The following is a 22,958-nucleotide window of genomic DNA, read 5'->3' on the forward strand; positions in this document are numbered from 1 at the left end:
GGATAACTTTTTTTAAGTGTCTGTACCAATAAATAGCTCCATGTCATAGTAAACCTCATAAAACAGCATAAAATTCAATGGTGATCTGTTAAAATACTCTATTATTCAATTACTTTACTTTTAAGTGCAAAAATTAATCAAAGTTATCATTTTAAGTTAAAATATCTATAACTCTTAACCTGTCATTTTTGTTTCCCCTACCCCAATACACATTTGTGCGTGCTTTAAATTTGGACTAACAGCAAAACTCACACACAGCTCTAATTTTTTCACCCTCTTTTATTTATATTTAGCTTCTCCACTGATTCAGTGGTAATTACTGAACCTGATGTACGGAAAACAACACGCCCTGGAAGTTGTCTAAAACAGGACATAGATGGTGCAATAGAGGTATTATATCTTTTCACTGTCACATACACTGATTTTATTTTTCTTATCATTTTTATGTCTGCAGTTTAATAAATAAATAGTTGCTGAGAAGCATAATAAATATAAGGATGATACCCTGTATAAGCAACTCAGAAGAATAAAGTGTTCGTCCCCCCCCCACACACACACACACATAAGTATGTTCTAGTTTAAAATTTGTCTATTTTGTATTACATGGACTGTGTAGTAAATTAGTTTTAGTGCCCTGGCCAACAGTTTTTCTTCCCACCATGGGAAGTTGGACCAGACCATTCTAGAATAGTGTTTAGGAATCTCCCAAATCCAGGATGCTAGGGCTGGGACAGTGGATGAGGCATCCTTCAGCACAGGCCAGGTAGTATATAAAAGCCCTCACCTTTTATACTATCTGTCATTTAGCTAAACCACCTTCTACCTCTCCTCAACATTGTCTATATTCTTGATCTGTGGTCACTTTTCTTAGACTTAAAACCGCAAACCCTGGTCTCCACTTAGTAGATTTTTAGTTCTTAAGTCCTACAGAAAATAAAGATCACTGCCCTCTCTCATTCTGGATCCAGAGGAGAGATATTGGTCACATTCTGGATTCTTCCACATTCATCCCATATGGAGCATCTGTTTGATAACATTCAGATAATTAGTAACTAAAGAAATATTTTCATTCTGAGAACATGTTTATATTTTTAAAAATAGTTTAAAGTTTTTTTCTATTTATAAAAGTAATTCGTATTTGTAGAAAATTGGAAAGAAACAAAGAAAATTTGCTTATAATTTCAGGAGCAAAGATAGCCACTGTTAACATTACTTAAAATTAAATACATGCATACATCTTATTAATTGTATTTAAGAAGTATCTTTATTCCACCGTAGAACTATATGTTAGTAATTATAAATATGTAAATATATCTCTCCCTTTGCATCTTTGTTAAGTTCATAGTAGTAAGCACAATTATATAGTAAAATTATACACTGGAATTATTCACTAGATTTATTGTTTTTAATTAAAGGAGCAGAACTGAAATTTATTAAAACATCTTAGGAGTTTTCTAAGAAATAGTGACGTTTAAAAATAAGTTCTGTATAATGAGTGTAAATAATTATGTCATATTTTGCTTTTTAATTTAGTTTTCTGGTGGAGAATTTGGAGAACAGGAAACAAATATGGTTAAGTTGCTGGAAAAACAGTACCAAGAACAATTAGAAGAAGAAGTAGCTAAGGTAAGTTTATGGTTTACCCAAAAGATTATTGTGATATATACTCCCTATGAGCCATTAAAAAACAGATTTTGTTGATAGTAATATAATTTATTTTTTTGTTTCATGTTTCATACATAGCTCATCTTTTAAGATGTCAGATACTGATATCAACCTAAGTTGCCTTTAAGTGGAATGTCTGGTGAATTTTTCTTTGAGAAGAACGTTCTTCTCTTGACATAGAGTAGTAATTAGAAACTTTTCAGAATGCCAAAACAAGTTTTTATAAATTTGTGACCATGTGCATATTAACTTCTGAAGGAGTTTGTCCTTCCTTGAAGGTGGGAGATGAGTAGGAAATTACAAAGAAGGTATTTGGTCTTTTATATATTACCTCTGCATACCTTTCCCTAAAAATTACTCTGATATTAATGACTGTAGATAGTATTACATGCTTTGCCAAAGCCATTCTTTTAAACTTGAATACCAAGCATATCACCTAGTCTATCATGATTCCAATTTTTTTGTCTTTGTATTCTTTTAATAATGCGTATACCTGATTGGGTTCTTATATTGTAACAGTTGGATTCTGAGTTTGTTTATTTTTTTTACCACATTTCGGCTGTTCCAATACAACAGCCCAAGTGGGGTATATGCATTTTAAAGTGAGAGGTTTGTTAAGATACACAGGAGATGCATAAGAAATTAGGTTAAACATATTTTAGATGAGGAGGTCAAGACCCAGGAAAATATATGGGCCATAATGGTATAGTCACTTCTGTATCTCAGCTGAATGTTTAGTTCTTGGAGATCATACTAAAAAAAAAAAAAAATGAGTATATAGTTATCTTTATTTAGTTCTTTGGAGAAATGTAGGTTGTCTCTTGCACTTAGGTCTTATATAAGTTTCTCAAGTGGAATATTATAGCAGGGCATCATAGTATAGCAATTCAGAGCAAAAGGTTTGTTGTAGGATATGTCATGCTTTGAATTCTTGTTCTTCTGGTTTACTAGATCTGTGATCTTAGGAAATATACTTCTGAGTCTCGATTCCATGTTAAAGAGGAATAATAAGTATAATAGTAATTTTTATGAGGATTCAATGAACTAAAGCATGTAAAGCACCTAGCAGAGGATAAAGACTATTATTTAATGATATTTTAAAAGTAGTATTATTACTGCGATAATGGTGATAATATAAAATATATTTTGTACTCCTGTGTATGGGGCCTGAGTAAGCCACGTGCAACTGGCCATGGCCTAGGAGCTGTTGCTGCTGCTGCTGCTGCTGCAGCTACTACAGCAGCAACAGCAGCCTGGCACCTATGCCGAATTGGAGGCAGGGGTGTGCCCTTGGTGAACGTGCAAATCCACGCCACTCAGATGCACTGGCCCCTGCAGCTGCCTGCACATCTCAGCTGGTCTGTGCATTTCCCCTCAGAGGATGCAGCTGTTCCCATGGCTGCTGAAGTAGCCGGTGCCCAAGCAGATTGGGGATTCTTGGGCTTGTCACCATTGTCACTCTCCATCAAGCAGTTTCTGGACTTCAAGAGAGAGAATACTTGAGAGAAAACCTCATATATCCTTCTAGGAAAGGAGCTTCTTCTGCAACTGGCTAACACAACGAGAGAAGTTAATCTTCTGCCAGACAATATGCTTAACCACCCTTCGGCAGGATTGGTTCAGAGTTGATATGATATATGCAGAGCTTCCTTGAACTTTTGGAGTATGAAAGTAAGAACCCTGAGGATCCATAGGTATTGGATAACTTTCTACAAGTTCTAATTAAAGTCAGAAACGGACATAACGATGTGGTTCCGGCAGTGCCGCAAGGAGAAGTTTGTTTTCAATCTGTTCATTAGCAGTAACACCCAGTATTTTCAAGATCAGTTTTATATCAACCCCATCTCCTTCTGCATGCTTATTAACCAGCACACACTTCTGTTTGGAGGTGACACTAAACCTGCTTATCCCAAACACATAGGAGTATCGATCCCACCTGCAGCACGGCTGGCTAGTGAAGGATGCGTATGAAAGCGCCCGCACCCTGTGTAAACAGTATTACCTGGTAGCTCCAGAGTTGGAAGTTGAAGAATTCAATGCCAAAGCTCCAGACAAACCTATTCACGTAGTGTATGTGCCCTGACATCTGTTTCACATGCTGTTTGAGTTGTCCAAGAATTCAGCAAGAGCAACAGTAGAACTGTGTGATGGAAAACAGGGCTGCCTGTCTGTTTAAAAGCCTTGTTACTCTGGGTAAAGAAGACTTGTCCATTAAGATCAGTGACCTAGGTGGTGGCATCTCCTTTTGAAAAATAGGTCGTCTTTTTAACTGCATGTATTCAGCTGCTCCTAGATGGAGCCTGGAGCCTATAAGAACTGCCCCTCTGGCTAGATTGGCTTATGACTTGCCAATTTCTCATCCGTATGCCAGGTGTTTTTAAGATCTAAAACGGTATTATATGGAAGGAGTGGGTACAGATGCTGTCATTTATTTGAAGACTCTTTCAAGTGAATTATTCTAGAGACTTCCAGTTTGTGATAAATCAATATGGTGCACCATTACAAGACCACACCTGAAGCTGATGACTGGAGCAATTTTAGCAGTGAGCCCAGAGACGCTTCAAAACACAAGGTGAAACAAGATCAAGACTGATGGAACTTCTAGACAACTGAATGCTTTGGTCCTCTCTTTGAAGAAAGATCATCTTTCACAAGTCAACCAAAGGGAATTCCTTTCCTCTGCCAACTCTGAGCATGGCACCATAGTTACCCCAGTGCTTGGATGTGTATTTTCTCTGTGCCAGCTGGACCTTTCCTAGAGAAACCTTGTAGCTACTTAAGATTTTCCACTAAAGTAATGACTTGAATAAATACATATATATACATCACATATATGTATATATATGTTTTGTAAAGCATTATTCGTCCAAGCTGATAGCACAGCACCAAAGTACAATTAAGTAAAAACTCTTCCAGATGCAGCCAAGGTGTTGATGGCCCCACTTGGTCCTAGAATAATATAGATTATTGGCATTAGTCACCAGTACTGGTGGAATTTATGCTCTACCCTATAACTCTCAGATGTGGTAGTGGAAAAAGATTGAGAACCATTGTTTTAAAAACACAAGATAAATAGGAGCCCACTAGGAGTAATGATTTCAAATATAGATCACACTAGATTCAGCTTGTGGTTTGGGTACATACTACTGAACATTGACATTCACCTACATTTCACTGTCAGGCAGTGTTTATGGTGCTGGGAAAAAAAGAGGAAATTTTTGCTCTGATAGACCTTACATTCTAGTTGGTGCAGATAGACAATATACAAGTGATGATAAGTACTGTGAAGAAAAAAAAAAACTTGGGCAGTAGGACTGGAAAATACTATGGAGGGGGGAGGTGAGAGTATGTTATTTTATTTAGGGTTATCACAGGTCTCACTTTTAAAGTGTTGTTAGAGGAGAATCCCGAAGGAAGTAAATCTTGTAAATAAGAGGTTGAGCACCTTTTTAAAAAGTGGGAAGAGTCAAGAATTACTACAACAAATGTGTCCAAGAGGTGGCCGAAGAGAATTGGCAAGAGTGTAAAGGCCACATACCTAGCTGCAAGCTCTGCAGGTTTGATTCTGTCCTGCCACCCCCATATTCATGGGACCTGTTTGGTGAAATATTGTGAAATCCTGGCATAGACTTAGCTCCTCGGCAGATGTAACTGGGTACCAGAGGAAGAAATACAGGGAAAGGGGCATGGGCTTGCCCTTCACAGGAAAGTACCACTCCAGGTTATTAGACCTAAGCCACTGGAAGGATGGTATTTACTTCAGTGTCGGATGTTAGATGGAAAAGACTGCAAAGAAGTTGGTTTTGGAGAGTAGGGCACGTCTAAGAATGCAGCTTTTAGGGTCTACCACAGGACTGTGAGGGGAGACACTAATTAGTTTGGAGACACCTTTGAGCTTGCTTAGTAGGCTCCATGAGCAAAGCTCACCCTCCCGAGTTGAAAATTTATGGACAAGGAGTTATCATTGAAATTAATGTGAAACTTTAATCTATTGAAAATTACATAGAGATGTATTTCTTCAAAAATATTTACTATGGGTAAGCTGTAAAAGCAAACTGTAATATTAAAATATGACATTTTTCTGCTATCATATCGTATCAATTTTTAAGAATTTTTAAAAATTTTTTTAAGACGGCAGACAGTAAAATAAATACTTTTCATTAGATTCATTGTAAAATAGAGAATCTTTATCTTCGCATCACTTAATCAAAGGATTGCTTTTAATTCAAAACCACGAGGCCATGATTTTTTTCCAATTCATGTAATTTTGAGTGGTGTTTTTTAATTCTCACTGGTATTTATAAATCTAGTTCTTTTTTGTTTATCTTGTTTAGGTCATTGTGTCAATGAGTGTAGCATTTGCTCAACAAACTGAACTATCTAGAATCGCTGGGGAAAAAGAAGATTCTATATCATCGAAACAAGCAGATGCTCTGTGTCAACAAGAAAAACATTATTTAAATGAAATGGAATTACCACAGGATCAAGTTGGTTTTCAGACTTTTGAGACAATGGACATGGAATTAAAAGAAGAATTTGAACCGCTTAGTAAAGAGTTAGGAGAAGATGGAAAGAAAGTTCTGTTATCAAATAATAATAATCTCGATGATATACTAGAATCAAAGGATCACGAACTGACTATTTCAGAAGAACTTTTCTGCAAAGATAAAACATTTATAGCCAGAGAATCTGTAAGTATGCCTCTTGGAATATAAAAACAAAAAATTGTGACTTTCTTCACTGTAAAATTATTAGTAATGTCTTGACTCAGGAGTCACATTATGAATGTGTTTTATTACTAGTAAGAAATATGAGTAAATAATATTAAATAAAACAAGTCTGGTTCATAGTATTCTCGTTTGTCTAACACACATTGTACATGCTAAAATTTTGTTTTTACTAATGGAGGATCAATTCTTTGTCTAGGTCTCTTAGCGCTGTTAACAGAAAGTAAATTCTGTCTGTTTAAATTATCTAAATTCAAATTGTTGATTAATGTTTAGGATAGGTTATTTCTTGATAGAGGCACGTTCAAATAAAATTATCAACTCTTTATATAGTGCAGAACTTGTGAGACGTTCTTAAAAACTTCTATAATTTACCAGCAACTATTCAAGGCAGAATGAATTGTTTTAGTAGTAGATCTTCAGGAATTGAAGTGTTTATAGAAACCCATTAAAAAGTTGACTTCTCACAAGTATGAGAATATGGAATATAAAACATTTATTTCCGAATGAAATTTATTGAAGGTTGTTTCTTATCAAGCAGTTCTCTGTAGTACTGTGATGACCACTGCATAATATAAATTAAATGGGCAAAATTTCTCATGTTTCATAAATTTAATTTTAAAATACAAGTATTACATTTATATTATTTCCCCATCATAATATGTCAAATGGAATAATGGTGTTTTAGCTTCATTAAGAATGGAAGAAAAAAAAAAGTAGAAGGAATCTTGAGTATTTTTATTAATTTCTCTCCTTTAAAATTAAGTCACATAAACTAACTGATAAATACTCATTTTGCTTTTGGAGAATAATGTGTAATGATTATAAACTAACTTCACATTGATTTGGAATTATAATTAAGACAAATATCTTTTTATTTATAATGGGAAAACCAGGTGCTTTGTGGGATTAATGGTAGAATTGCTTTCATATTTACTTAAAATATTGATGCTGACAAATTTCTATAAAATGTGTTGTGCTTGAATTTTTTTTTTTAAACTATTAATAGATCCACGATGAGATTTTTGTATCAAGCATGGGTGCTTCTAGACAGCTAATGGTAAATGAAGAGCAGTTGGAAGATATGAGGCAGGAACTTGTACGACAATACCAAGAACATCAACAAGCAACAGAACTGTTAAGGCAGGCACACATGCGCCAGATGGAGAGACAGCGAGAAGACCAGGAACAACTACAAGAAGAGATTAAGAGACTGAATAGACAGTTAGCCCAGGTATGAGACTTAGAGTCCCTTTTCTCTCCAATTAAAATAGTAGTAGTCTTTATATAGCCTTAAAAAAAAGAAAGTCAAAGTTATTGCCAACATCTGAATAAATACAAATATTTAATATGAGGAACAGACTCCACCAGCACAACAGCCTTAGGGTCTTGTCAGGGAAATCTGGAACTCAATGTTGAAGTGCATTTTATTTATCTTTCTTTGTAGGCACTGGAAAAGGGGCCACAATGCTTTTTGTTTCGTTTTTTTTTAATCATTCTGTAGACCATTTGGGGCAAAAACACTTTGGCACTTTGGAAATTTTTTGTGCTGAGGTGCAGCCCGTATTCATTTATAGTTTTTGTGAGTCCACCAATTAGCATCTCCAAGGTTTACCTTTATCTATCTTTAATCTGTCTTTTAAATCATGAATGAAAATCTGAAGTAGCATGTTTCTGGAACTTTCTCCAGGGAAACATCTCTTCTTGATTTGGGAAGTGCAAATTTACATAACGTTCTTTACCATTTCTTGACTAAATTTACATATTCCTTGGTATTTGGGAGCTGAATTCTTATCAATTGCTGTATGTAATATACTCACAAAATCATTGCAGAAAAGCAAGAAATATTTATGTAAATGTTCTTATTAAAAACAGTTTATTTAATTTTGGAACAGCTGAAAGAAATAAGAAATAGAGAATTCTTGAAATACATTTTTTCAAATATAGAGTAGTAGGAAAATTGGGAGTTGACATCAGTCATTTGGGAAAATTAAATTTGCTTTTCTTCATTGCATTTTGTGAATTTAAAACTGAATTTTCAATGCAAAATTGGCATATAAAATAATATCAATATTCACAAATATATGAATATTTAGGCTCAATTAACTTTTTTGTTTCAAATTTTGCATTGAATTTTATATATGCTTTTAACCCCTTATCATGGGATATGAATCATAGGTATAACCAGGGTCTGTTGATCCCAGAGGGTTAAAAGAAATCTGCTTAATATTTCTGCCTTTATCTTCTATCGCAAACAATATTCTCTCATGACCTTTTTTCTTATTTAGAGATCCTCAATAGATAATGAAAACCTGGTTTCAGAGAGAGAGAGGGTGCTTTTAGAGGAGCTGGAAGCACTAAAGCAGCTATCTCTAGCTGGAAGAGAGAAGCTGTGTTGTGAGCTGCGCCACAGCAGTACGCAAACACAGGTAGTATGGACTTTGACCCACCTAGGAGCAATGGATCGGCAATGCAGTAGGATCTGTTTGTCTTTTTTGCTGGTGTGAAATGTATTTTCTATAGGTATTGAGTCTAAAATATGTATGATTACTTACATGTAAGGTAGGTGGAGTCAAGATGCCTTATATTTAAGGTAATTTGAATCTGACATTGCTATGGCAACCACTATTATCTTATCAAGGAGCAACCTAACAGACTTTATTGCACTATACCATGCATTAACTTGAACCCATTAAATTGTTTTCATCTATGCCCTAGAGTCTTTTATTTATCTTTTTTGGATAATGCTAATCTTGATAAAGTACAGTTAAATGTTATTCATACAGTATCTTGCATGCAGAGGTTTCTGTTTCACCTCGTAACAGTGTAGAGGAATGACATACCATTTCCAAGATGACAGACTTTCTTTCTGTCTTCTCCTCTCCACCTTTACATAAACTTAAACAGGATGGAAATGAAAACGAAGGGGAAGTTGATGAACAGACCTTTAAAGAAAAGGAATTGGACAGAAAACTTGAAGATGTGCCTCCTGATGTTCTGACCAATGAAAGGTATAAAGAATGTGTATTTTGTTCAACACAAAATGAATTAAAATATTTATTTCAGTGTTATACTCTATTTGTCCTTATTTTTATCATGTACATTTATTTTATTTTTACAGTGTACTCTATATATAAAGATTTAATAATTTTGGTTATTTAAATAGACAAATATTTTAAAATCTTTTGTATATAAAGTTATTTTTTAACACCTACTGATCACATACTTAACTCAGTAAATGTTAAGGCATTTTTTGGTTTTTGAACCTTTCTTGACTAATTTTTTTTTTTTTTTAACACAATCGTACTTTTGAATATTTCTATTCCTTCACTGTATGGGCGTGCATTCAGTATAAGCTACCCCCTGGTTTGTTTTTGACGAGAAAAAAAATTAATTTTGATGGTCCATGTGTGGCTTCTTTTATTCATTTACTGCATAACAGATGAGAGCTTTTAATCCATCTCAGTTTTATAGAGGAATAAATTAATGATCTAATGTTAATAAAACTTTCCCTTGGATTTTTACAGACTAGTAGAAAATGTAAAATATTGAGTGAGAGTAGTTATTCCACATTAATATTAAAGACTTTAAGCACAGTATTTTAAAATTTGTTTTGTTCAAATGAAAATGGTTTCTTTAATTTTAAATTAAAACTAATATCTACTAACTTAATTTCCTCCTTTTCCAATTTCTGTGACTGTCAACCCTCTGTGTCCTCCTAACCTCCTTCCTCAGCTTGCATGGAGGAATTTGGCCCCTAAGATTTTGGCTTCCCCATTGGATCATCAGTATGGAACGCAGTCAGTATGGAACTCAAACAAGAAAGACAGTGTATGAAACTTAGAGTTACCATGGCAATATAAAATAAACACTTGGTTTATTTTATATTATTTATCTCAAATAGGTATATTTTTTAAAATTATGCAGTGTTTAATTAGGAATTTTTATAGTGAGTGCTAATAAATTAGTATTCATATTTATTTCCTTTTTCAGTATCATTAATTTTAATCATTTTTCTTATATAGAAATGTTTTCATATTATCCTAGTCCCAGAGTCTCAGGAAAAGTTAAATAAAACCCTTGACTTACTTTCTACTAACTAAATTATTCAGAGTTTTATTTTTAATATGTTACTTATGTAATCAGAGAACTTGATCTAGGTGCAAAAAATAGAACTGCCTCTTTCACTTGACAAATTCTAAAGGAAAACTTTTGTATTTATTACCTTGTCTTAAAATAGCTATGTCATGTGCCTGTGAAAACAGATATCCTTTAACCTAATTGTTGGTGATCTCCCATGTCTGAAGTTGAGAGAGGGAACTGTCTTAAGGCAGAGGACCTTTACCATGAAAGTCTCTTATCCTGTCTACATGTATTAAATATAAGGTTTGCCACTGCAGTACCTTTTGAACTAAGCTATTAGGACAAGAGAGTTGTTTAGTTATCAGAAGGTTAAAATTTTCCGAATCACCATTTATAGAATTATATTTTTTGACATGGAAAGATGTTTGTGTTAAGCAAAAAAGAAAGCTTACAAAAACTCTTCATCCAGGATAATCCCATTTTTGTTTTTAGAATATGTTTGTTTATGAGAGAGACAAGGGTTGGAGCTGAGGTGTCTAGAAGGATAGGCATTAAAATGTGAATACTGATTATCTCTGAGTACTGAGCTATTTTGCTAGGTGGTTAGTGGCATTTTCTAATTTTTTAAAAATAAGAATGTATTACTTGTCTTTTAAAAAAGAAAGACACACAATTTCATTTGGTTCAAAATAGGTTCCTTCTATTAGTGTGGTGTATGTAATGAGAAATTTCTGTCTCTGGATCAGATATAACAGCCTGTGATATTCCCTTTGATGTTAGTAGATAGTGAAATTACATAGTAGACCTCTTTTAAAACAGGTCTCTGACAGTTTTTGTAATTTAATCATATAGATCATCACCATTAAGTTATAGAAATATACTTTTTTTTTTCTGAGGGGATTTTTAAATTAAAATTTTAAAATATATTGTTTGACATAAATTAAATATGATATATTTATGAATAACTGTAAATGGTTTTACCAGGTTAATGACTTGCATATGCTCCAATTGGGTACTGCCACACCTTTTAAAACTTAATTTTTGCATCATCTTAAAATTTTCTTTTAATCTAGAAACTTTTCAAATTTATAAAATAAATCAAAAATAAAAAGCACTTCATTATAGTTGCTATTGCATATTGTAATAAAGAGGGGGTATGATATTTTTCAAGTCAAATATTTTGTACATTTTTGTGGGACATAAGTAAAGTGTTTACTTTAAAAAGATTAAACACTTCAATAAATATTTCTTTATCTACAGATATGCACTCCAGAAAGCTAATAACAGACTTCTGAAGATCCTCTTAGAAGTTGTAAAGACAACAGCAGCTGTTGAAGAAACAATTGGTCGCCACGTCCTTGGTATTCTAGATAGATCTAGTAAAGGCCAGTCATCTGCCAGCCTGATTTGGAGGCCAGAAGCAGAGGCACCTATACAGTCATGTGTCCATGAGGAACACAGAGGAGGTATTAGTTTTATATGCTATTGAAATTATCATCACCTTCAATAAATCTTTGAGTTCAAGGTACTTTGCTATATGTTGAAAATACAGAAAAGAAAATTTTAAAGTATTTTCCAACCAAAAGACATCTAAACAGAAATATATTAGAGCCACTTTTCTCAGAACACCATCATTATATAGCATTTGCACATGGGTGTCTTAGAGTTATCATTATATCCTCAAGGTTACTTATTTTCTCCACCAATAAAAGAAAAGTTTCACATCACCACTCAGGACTCTTATCAGTATCCATGAGGTATAGGTAACATCCTATAAATTAAGGGAAGATTAGAAATAGAAAGCTTTCAAGAATCCCATATCAGTTTTCCATACCTGTTGAGATAGTTAGAAGAAAGTCTTTATAAGAAGCCCAGGGTTTGAACTTACCATTGGACTACCCTCTGCTAGGTCCTTTCTTTTAGAAAAGTAGAAAAGTATGACAATATATGTGGATCTAAACATGACTTTGCTGTCTTCCTGTCTTCTTTCAGCTGTGTAGTCCGGGCCCTTTGAATTTCTTACTTTCACATTGCTGAACTCCAGTCGCTCCTATTTTTTCAGTTTCTTGATCCTTACTGGAGGGGGAATCAGGAAATCATGGCAGGGGCGGGGGAGGGGGGAGTTCGTGTCAGATGGGGAAAGATAGAGTCTGGCTCTTGGATCAGAAGATCAAGCCCACACTTTACTACCACTCCACACACAAACGCTTCTCCCCAGATAGAGGCCAATCTAAAATTGCCAATTTATGCAGTTTTTGAGAGTGTTCTCTTTTGTTTCACGTGGAAAAATGAGAAATTGTCCCACTTACAGAAGGTTTGCCTAAGAACAAGTTGTCCAGTACCATGTTTCTAAGTGCAGAAAAAAGCTTGACTTGAAGTTTTAAGTAAAAATTATTTTAAAACACCTCAGTCAAATTCAAGGGTAATTTAAAAAATGCCTTTTAGTAAAATAAGACCTGAAATATTACTGTATTTAAAACTTTCAAATTCATTCTTTTCAAACTAACTTTACCCTTCATTAAGCTCTCAATCAAGGCCTGTTTTTATTTCTGCATATGCATCTTGATGTATATGAAAGAATTACGTAGTAATCTTTGGTCTCATTGTAAGAGTGTTTGTCAGATTTTTCTTTTTAAAAAACAATTATTTCATAAACTGGTTTTACTTAACCATCGGGGATAGGAGGATTTTGCTATTCTACTGGTAAGGCCTAAACTGTATTCAGGAGACACTCTGAAGAATGTTCTGTAGATTACGGAAATAGTTCTACCTTTTTCATTAGCAGTTCTCACAGACTTTTCTCAAAGTGATTTCTGAAATACTATCATACCACATATCTTAAAAGACAGCAAACTCACTTTCAGAGCAGCGTTCTCATAGTTATAAGAAGGATTAAATGGATTAATTTAATGCAAGCATGGAGAGTTATGTTTATGTCCATTTTCTGTAAGAAAGCAGACCTAAAAGGACATCTGATCTACTCCTACTTTATTGCATGGTTACATCTAAATCCTTCATTATAGATTAAATATATCTGTGTCCTATTTTAGAATATCCAATAATAGTTTTTCAGTTATAAGCAGTTTTATTAATTCAAGTCTACAAACAGTTATCGAGTAGTTTCTCTGCTCTGTGCTTTCTAGCAATTCACAGTCTACTGAAGTAGTCACTGTGATACTAATTCAAGGCAAGATAAAGTCATAGTACTTAATATTTTATTTAAAACCACTTTACGTTTGAATCAATTGAGCCTTTAAAAAGTTAATATTTAACAGTGAACTGATTGTGAAAGAATAATATTAAGATACAGGAGGAAAAAATAAATTCACAGTTAACTAGTACAACATATAGAATAGCAGAGATAAGCATTTTGCTGTTATTAGCATTATTGGTTATAATGTGCACTTATTATTTAATTACTTAGTCTTTGTTTTTGTGTTTAACAGTGATATACTAGTTTTAGTAATAAACTTGAAGTGACCATTAATATCATTTGGGGACATATATAGATCCATTTTACATCTTGAAGGAAATACTGAATTAATAGAATTTATAATTTAAAACATAATTTTCTCAAACTTTGAAGAAAATATTGACTTTAAAATATCGACACTATGTTTCACATGTAAGAATTGTTCTGATGTTCCTTATTCTTAATGGACACATTATTGTAAAAACTAAAATGAACTTTTGAAATATTCTTTTGTCTTATTTAACATAATAGGAAAAGTTCACTCTTAACCTGATTATGAAGCAACTTCTGCTTTTCGGTTTTTATATATGACTGTCGTAGGTAGCACTTGTGATCTATTTTCAGCCTTAAAGTCTGAACTTGTTGAGATTTTAAGCATGTATGAACTTGTTAACTCTCTAAAAAACCAAATAATTGATTTGTTGATGTTTGCTTTCTCATAAGAGTAACCTTTTTATGAAGTTGAGGGGACCTTATGAGCCAATGTGAAATGACTTGAACTTGAGTGAACATAAAAATGAATTCCTCCGGAATGTGTTGAAAGAAAATTTCCTTGAGGCCTGTGCTGTGATGGTTCTCCAGTAGAATGCATTCCTCTCCCTTAGGAAGCCAAGAATTAAATCTCATTTACTGCAGTTTCCTTTTGGAACAGTGTGATGTTATAGAAAGAATGCTGGATTAGTAATTAGAAGGCCCTTGATTTTTGTTCTAGCTGTAGACTATGACCTTGAGCAAGTCTCACAGTCTCCCAGGGACTCAGGTGAGTTTTTTCATCTGTCAGGTGCAAGAGTCAGACTAGAGTCAGTGGTTTACAGTTGGAGCCCTAGAGATCTTTGGAAGGCCATTGTAGCAGAGCAATGCTCTATCATATCACCCACCCTGCCTTAACCTGGGAAGCATATTTTTATCTGTGTGGAATGAACATGGTATAGTCCATAAAGTTAATAACTAAGGGACTTTGAATAGCCATTATCTATTTTTAAGACACAGATCTGAGTGGTTCACTAGTATGAAATCATGATACTGTACACCAAACTGACCATTGTGAGATTTCTGTTGGCATGTTGTGAAATTGCCCTGTTGATTTATGTTATTCTCTGATTCCCCCCCACCACCAAAAAACTAGTTATTATAAATAAAGTATAAGTTTGATTCTCATTCCTTTATTTCATTGGAATAACCAAAGAAGTTCTGTTACTTCATTGGAACATATCCAGATGATTTTTGTTTATATATATCTTCAAACTGTTACAATAAAATACATTAAGCTAGTTAATATCTTCAATTTTTTCTAGATACTTTAATATCTATTTTGTTCATTAATCATTTTAAAAAGTTAACATTCAATGGCCTTTTATAAGACATTTTATTTTATAGATCCTCTGTTTTTTTGTGCTTGAGATTTGTTCCCATGTAACACACAGCATCTTCAGTCTTTTCCTCACCATTAATTTTTTCTTTGTACCCCTCAGAACATTCTAGTATATTCATAATATTAGAAGAAAAAAAAGCCACTTTTTGGTTGTTCTCAATTTTGCTGCCCCATCTCAAGGTGAACCTCAACAGACTAGAAGAGAGATCAGACCAGCTCCTGCCTCCATGCCTCCACCAGCTGTGATTTCTCTTCCTACAATAGCAAAACTGCTCTCTCAGAGGACAACAGTTGTCATATCCAACAGCATCTTCTCAGTTCCTGTCCTATGTGACTTTCTAGACAAATAACATTATTGGAATCTCTACCTTTTTTGGACCATTCTCTTCTTGTCTCCTAAATATCTCTTTCCTGTATTTCACTGATACTTTTTTTACACAGGTTTTGTTAGCTTATTATATACAAAGCTCCAAGTTTTTGTCCTCCTTATCACTAAATATTGCTCCTAAAACAAATGTATCCATTTCCAGGGTTTTGACTCTCGCCTTTCTGTGAATGACTCCTAAGTCTCTATAGACCCAAATTTCCAAAAGTTGACTCTTCTCCTCCATAGAGCCCCTTAACACTCCAGACTAATCGTTTTTCTTGCCTACTCTATTCACTTTCTCCTGATATCTTAGTAACAGCTATTCTGTCAGCTAAGAATCATGTAAGCTGGAAACCCAGAGTCATCTTTACTACATCTTCTAGTACATCTTTTACTTTCTTTCTCCCTTGTCTTATACATTTAGCCTTCTCCAACCTGTGCCTAATCCTCCTCCATCTTATTTCATGTCTTCAACACTTCTCACCTGGGTAACTAAAATAGCCTTCTAACCAGCCTCTTCTACTTCCAACCCTTCCACTGCATTGCTGCAATTTGCTTCCTGATTCACAGATTGGATATTATCTTCCTGCTCAAAAAAAAAAAAAAAAAAAAAAATTATTTACCTGCTCATTGTTAATAGCAAAGCTCCTCTAAGTTTCCTATGAAATTTCAGATTATTCACAATTTAAATCCAACCTACTTTCCAGCCTCCTCCTTTCAGCTCTGTTCCCTACCTCATCTTCACTTCTCCACATACTCTCAACCCATAAAGCCTTGACTTTCCACCATATCAAACTACTTTCTTTTCTCACATTTGTCCTATTCTCTGTAACCATTAAAAATAAATTATCACTAGAATGCATTTAATTCCTCAGATAAAGTTGCTATCCAACATAGGGGTTTTTTAAAATACCTATTATAAACAATTATTTTTGCTTTCATAGCCTCTTCAAAAATTTCTAGAATACTTTGTTTTACTAACTTCATAGTATACATTATTACTGTCCTTTATCTGAATTCATTTTGAATACCAAGAGCATGTTGAACTCATGAATATTTATAGCATATTAATCCCTATTATTAAGACATTAAATTTTGAATACATGGAATAATACAGTAAATACCAGTCTAGTTGTTATTTGTTTTTTAATTTTGAGAATAAAAATACAAAGTGAAAATTGTATTAACTCTTAACACCAACAATTAGACAAATCTATAGTATAGCAAATATTTAATATCATTTCCGAGAATGCAGTTTTAGACTTTTCATTCAGTAATTTGTACAGAGGAGGTGCTTAGTGAATTGTACTGAATTCAGATCTTGTATCTGAAATTGCATCCAAAGTGTTTTTAGTACTTGAGATTGAGAAAACTCAGTGTGGCAGAAGCTACTTTAGCTAGACATTTTAATAAATAGCTCTTATTCTCCTAGCTACGTCAAAATGAATGTTTATTTCACATACTTTAAAAATTAAAGTTTCTCATGCTTTAATTTGTTAACTTTGTACAGTTACTGATAAAAAATATGTACTATATGTAATAAAAGAATAGGTAATTTCTCTTCAGGAAATTTTATTGTTGGGTTATACCATGCCACTATGGATGAGTGCTGTGTTCCATGGCAGCAGTGAATAAACCTGTGCTTTTATTTCAGTGTAAACGCTTCCAAAGCTATCTTCTATACATGTAAACTCAATTTCCTTTACATTAGAAATAACAATAGGGTAGATACATAAGTCTATAGTTAAAATTAGAATTGCTTATGGTCTAACCTTTTCCCAGTATACCTCTTGCAAAAGTAGCAAGCTGCAAAATGATCTTAGTCCCTTTTACTGCCTGGATGGAGCAGGCGATGCGGCCCAGTGCAGGGCTCAGAAAGCAAAGGATCTGTTTCAGACAAAATCAAGTACTTCTGTCCTTTCATACACCTGGAACATGCCATTTCACAATATTTTTCTTTTCAGGTGGGGGTTTGTGTATTTATCTTCTCATAGCACTGTAAAATCCTCGAGGATGGGATCCAGATCTTGTCATTTATGTGTCTCTATTAGTAAACCCTATACGGTGGGCACTGAGTAATTATTTGTTGAAAGTTTTAAAAGTTTTTATCAAAGAAAAGAATGCTAAATAACCCAAATATTAATTTCTGCAGAACCCTACTAGCATAGCATTATCCTTTTCATTTTTACCTATTTGGTTATCAAGTAATATTCTGTATTTATTTGGTGCATCGTTGTTACTAAAAGACCTTATAATGTCATTGATTTTGAGTTTTAAATTGATTTTATTTTGTACTATTTTGTACTATAACTAATTGTAATTGATTTAAAATACTGTTATTCTAGTTACAGATGAATCTATACCATCTTATTCTGGAAGTGATATGCCAAGAAATGACAGTAGCATGTGGTCAAAAGTAACTGAGGAAGGAACAGAGCTATCACAACGGCTTATGAGGAGTGGTTTTGCTGGAACTGAAATAGATCCTGAAAATGAAGAACTTATGCTGAATATTAGCTCTCGACTACAAGCAGCAGTGGAAAAACTCCTAGAAGCCATAAGCGAAACTAGTAGTCAGGTAACTTCCTTATATTACTACTATGTACTACTGAGTCTGAAGTAGGTTTAATTTTAAGCCAGGGAACAATCAGATGTTTTTTCTCCACTGTTCCACAGAAAGTTAGTTAGGTTCCCTCATGATAATCGGTTGTCTTTGTGATGACCAACACTGATATCAGTAGTCTTCTTTTCAGGTGGTAAAGGTTAATGTAATGTGCTGATGGACTCTTCTGTTTCAAAAATTCAATATTGTTTTAATTTCCAAGTATTCTAGACTCTTGCACATTACTTTTCTTGATACCGAAAGAGATTTCAACTTCACCATTGTATGAAATATTTCACTATAATAGATATAATTTATTTGAAGGAATAGTATAAAGCATTCATCCTTAAAACAAGCTGTATGCTCTACTATATCATAACACTATTACAATATGATAAGAGATCAAACCTACAATTCCTTTACATGATTTTTACACTTTTTTCATAAATATGGATAGATTACTTCACCATACAGACTATCTCTTTTAAGGAAATTAGAGCGTGGGGCAGTTTCTGCATTAAAGTATTGTTTTTATAGAAATTCTTAAACTATTGTGTTTATAACTTAAATTGCAATTTTCTGTCTATAAAATTTTTATATCTTGTATGATAATTCTCTTAAATTACTCTATGCAGAATTTAAAAAATTATTTGCTGTTTTAAAATGATGAAAATTCACTTATTTATTTTAAAATGTTGAATGTAAAACAACTGAAGAATTATAACTGTCATGTTAATCAAATAAGTGTTTCATTGTTATTGGCAACAGGGCCAGTATTAACGTTTTCATTGATACCTTTATTCAGTGTACCATGGACCCAAGTGTATTTCAAACAGAAGTTGGAAATTTTAAGGAGTGTCTTTGATCGCTTGTTATTTCTGATACCTGGCTTTTATTGATGCTACTTTTTTTCTCTATGATATTACTCTGTATATTTGGGGATTTTTGCAACAGCAGTGCCTGTTGGCTATAGCAAATTTGACAAATAAAATTTGCTTTCAGATTAAGTTAATAATCATAGGCCATTCTTGAGTCATCTCTTGGTTAGTAACACTTGAAATAATGTGTTAATCACCTATTATTTGGTTAACAACATTAATTCATTTTTTCCTCTTGATAACTTTCTACTGTCATTTAATCAAGAGGTATTATCAAAAAAAATTTTTCAGTGAAATATTTGTCTTTTGAATAGTCTTCAGATTTGACACTTAACCAGAGTCTTCCCCAGGTTTATTCTTCTTTGTTGGAAGACAATCTAAATTTTCTCCTTTGATAGAGTATGGACTGCATCTTTAAGAGCAAAAGAATCTTTAAAATTATCGCACAGTGGGGTGAGAGTTCACTAATTAGCCAAAGGAGTATATTATAACCCTAATAAATCTGCTGTTAACTTCTGGATTGCATCTTGATTGACTAGCCAAACTAAGGTATTCATATTAAGTTAAATAAGTCTCAAAACTGTTTCCACAGATAAGTCTTAAAGATGTAATATGATGTATAGTTAAAGAACAGAAGAAATAGCTATCTTTGGGCAATTCTTGTTTTTCTTAAGCTTTCTTTCACAGCAGATACAAAATGATTGAAAACCTTTTGCTTCTGTAACTCAAAAATTTACTTGAGAATCACAAAGAACTAAAAGATATGTAGTATTTCATGAAACTCAAATCTTTGCTTATTTGCCAGTATATAATAGAAAGGATGACTTTACACAAAAAATAGTGGTCCCATCTTTCACTAAAACCACAATGAGTTATATTCCATTGCCAACATCCTAAGTGCTAGTAAGAAAAGGGCATCAATAAAAACAAGCTTCATTTGTGTTATTAATTTAACAAGACATTAAATTATATTTTCAGATCAAAGAATTTAATGTTTGCTATATTTTTCTTCAGTTTTAGGTTCAGTAGTAGACTTAGGCTCAAACATTGAAATTATGAATGCTGTGTCATAATGTGAAATTCCTTAACTACTGTAAGAAAATATATGTTTTCTGCTAAGATTTATTATTTTTAAAACTTTTTACTTTTCTAATTAACATAATTCCCAGGTTGGCTTTTCTTTAAAATTCTTATACATAAGCCACTTTAACAATATGCTACTCTACTAAATCAGCTGAGCCAGTTTAGGAGGTTTCAGTTGTTGCTTTTTAGCACTTTTATTTTTTTTATTTTGTATTTTCTTATTTAACCATAGCTTACATTTTTTGATTAATTTTTTTATGTTCCAGGTATAGCACTAAGCATTTTAATTATGTATGTATGTATGTATGCATGCATGCATGTATGTATTTATTTTATGCCTGTAGCACCTGGTATTCGCTTTTCTGCACTTTTAAAGCTTGAATTCATATACATCATAATTACTCCTTTTATTCTATAAAAATTATATAGTATAAATAATTCTATACTGAATTTCTATGCAACTCAGCTTTTTTGGGGGGAGTGTGGCTTATTTCAGTCATATTAGTATTTAATTCTGTGGTTTGTGCTCTTTCATTCCATAAAAACAACTGTTAATACTTCTTTGACCACTGTTAAACAATAAATAAATCTGAAGTGATCAGTGATCACACTCATTCCTGCAGGCTGCTGAAGAGGAACTCCTCCCATAATCTATGAATACTGCCAACAGGCAAGGTGTTTCCCAGGCCAAAATCACACCTCATCACTTCTGCTTATGTGACCAGATAGAGATACTGTAGGACCCTGACCATGGCATTTTTAAGGTTATTCTCAATTAGTTAAATACTAAAGCAGCAGTATGTTATTTAACTTTTACTGTATTGTTTTAGTTTAAATATCACTGAACAGGTCACACAAAACTGCCTAGAACAGTAAATAGTTTTCAAAGTGTGTTCTCTAAACTAGAAATATCAGCATCACTGAGGACTCATTCTAAATGTAAATTCTTAGTCCCCACCCCAGACCTGCTGTGTGATGGAGCCCAGCAACCTGTGTTTTATCAAATCCAGTTTAAGTAATACTAATTAAAGTTTGAGAACCACTGATCTAGAGATTATTAGTATAATATTTATATTATTCTTGTAGAATTTTGAAGTGTTCTACTAACATCTACTATATAAAAGATTGAAGTAGTAGTTGACATTTAGTATAAAAATGAGATATTTCTTATGTGAATTGTATTTTAAGGCAATCAGAGTAGGAGCTTTATAAAACTTTATTTTAAACTAAATGTAGTTCAGTAACTACTCTTTCATGAGTAGATGTTTAAAGCCGTTGACTTCTTCAGAATATTCTCATTAATAACTACAATGATTTAGAACCTGATGAATATTTTTAACAGTCAGATTGATACAAAATAATGTACAATTAATTATCTTTGTGAAATACCTGGTATTCATTTTCCTTGTAATGTGTCATTATTTGGTTCTTCTTCATAATGGAACATTTCCCTTTTATCTTGATTTTTTTAAAACTTATTTAAAAATCTAGAACAGAATTGAGAGAGTGCTACAATTGTACTTATAGTGAAAGAGAAATTCATGTAAATAGCTCTGCACAGGATACTCAGAGACTAGAAAAAGAGCCACATCTGACAGCTTGGGGCAAGGTAGAACTAAGTTAAGCTTATTGGAGGGTTTGATGCTTGAAATGAGTCATTCATGCATCAGATTTATTGAGCACCTACTGTATAACAATTGCTATTCTAGATACTGAAAGTACAGCAGTAAACAATATGGACAAAGTTCTTGCTTATATAGAACTTACAAGTTAATAGTGACCAACAATAAATAACTATATAGTATTTCAGATGGTGATACTGTGAAGAAAAATAAAATGGAGACAGAGCATGATGGAGAAGGGGACATTTTATATAGGAAAATTAAGGGTGGCCTCTGATAAAGTGATAGTCAAGCATATTCATTAGGGAAGCATAGGAGATAGCCATGTAGGTAAGTAGGGAAAGACTGTTGCAGGCAAAGAAATAACAAATACAAAGGCCCTAAGGTGGTTATGTGGTTGCTTTTTTTTTAATGGCCAACAAATAGACTAGTGTAGCTGGAGCAAGAAGAGTGAGGAAAGTGTGAGAGATCAGGTTAGAGTGATATCCAGGAACCAGATCACATGGAGCTTGGGATTTAATTCTTAATTAGATGTGGAGTCATCGAGTGTCATTTTTTATTTTGAAATAATTTCAGACTTAGAGAAAAATTGCAAAAATAATACAGTTTACATTTACCCTTCACTCAAACTAATATTAACATCTTGCGTAACCATACTATAATTATCAAAACTAAGAAATTGAAACTAGTACAATACCCTTAACTACAAACCATTTTGATTTTACCAGTTTTTCTACTAATGTCCTTTTTTTGTTCTAAAAATATCCGCTCCAGGACTTCACATTGTATTTATTGCATTACTGTCATGTTTTCTTTGTCTTTCCCAATGTCTGACAGTTTCTGAGTCTTTCTTTGTTTTTCTTGACTTTGGCATTTGAAAAGAACTGGCCAGTTTTGTGAAATGTCCCTAGATTTAGATTTGTCTGATGTTTTCTCATGATTACATGAAGCTTATGCATGCATGTATTTTGGAGAAAACTACCACATAAGTAATGTGCCCTCTCAGTATATCATGACAGAGGGCACGTGAGATCAGTGTATCTTCTTACTGGTAATATTGATCTCTCTCTCTCTCTCTTTCTTTTTT

General features: G+C 33.3%; 1 protein-coding gene and 1 pseudogene across 7 annotated transcripts in view; both read left to right on the top strand.

Annotated features, from left to right (window-relative positions):
- The window catches only part of AKAP9 (A-kinase anchoring protein 9), a 143,426-nt gene that overhangs the window by 67,989 nt on the left and 52,479 nt on the right, over positions 1-22,958 (top strand). For 5 of the 7 annotated variants that reach the window (XM_036230337.1, XM_036230335.1, XM_036230334.1 and 2 more), the window contains 8 exons: positions 294-390; positions 1,534-1,626; positions 6,000-6,356; positions 7,402-7,626; positions 8,681-8,821; positions 9,300-9,403; positions 11,736-11,941; positions 18,032-18,264. In XM_036230337.1, the coding sequence (XP_036086230.1) occupies positions 294-390; positions 1,534-1,626; positions 6,000-6,356; positions 7,402-7,626; positions 8,681-8,821; positions 9,300-9,403; positions 11,736-11,941; positions 18,032-18,264 (1,456 nt within the window). The remainder of the gene's footprint in view (positions 1-293; positions 391-1,533; positions 1,627-5,999; positions 6,357-7,401; positions 7,627-8,680; positions 8,822-9,299; positions 9,404-11,735; positions 11,942-18,031; positions 18,265-22,958) is intronic. The other 2 variants (XM_036230333.1, XM_036230336.1) reach the window with 2 other exon arrangements.
- LOC107519061 lies at positions 1,637-5,993 on the top strand (annotated as a pseudogene).

Source organism: Rousettus aegyptiacus, unplaced genomic scaffold, assembly GCF_014176215.1.
Source record: "Rousettus aegyptiacus isolate mRouAeg1 unplaced genomic scaffold, mRouAeg1.p scaffold_m13_p_13, whole genome shotgun sequence".
Taxonomy (NCBI): Eukaryota; Metazoa; Chordata; class Mammalia; order Chiroptera; family Pteropodidae; genus Rousettus; species Rousettus aegyptiacus.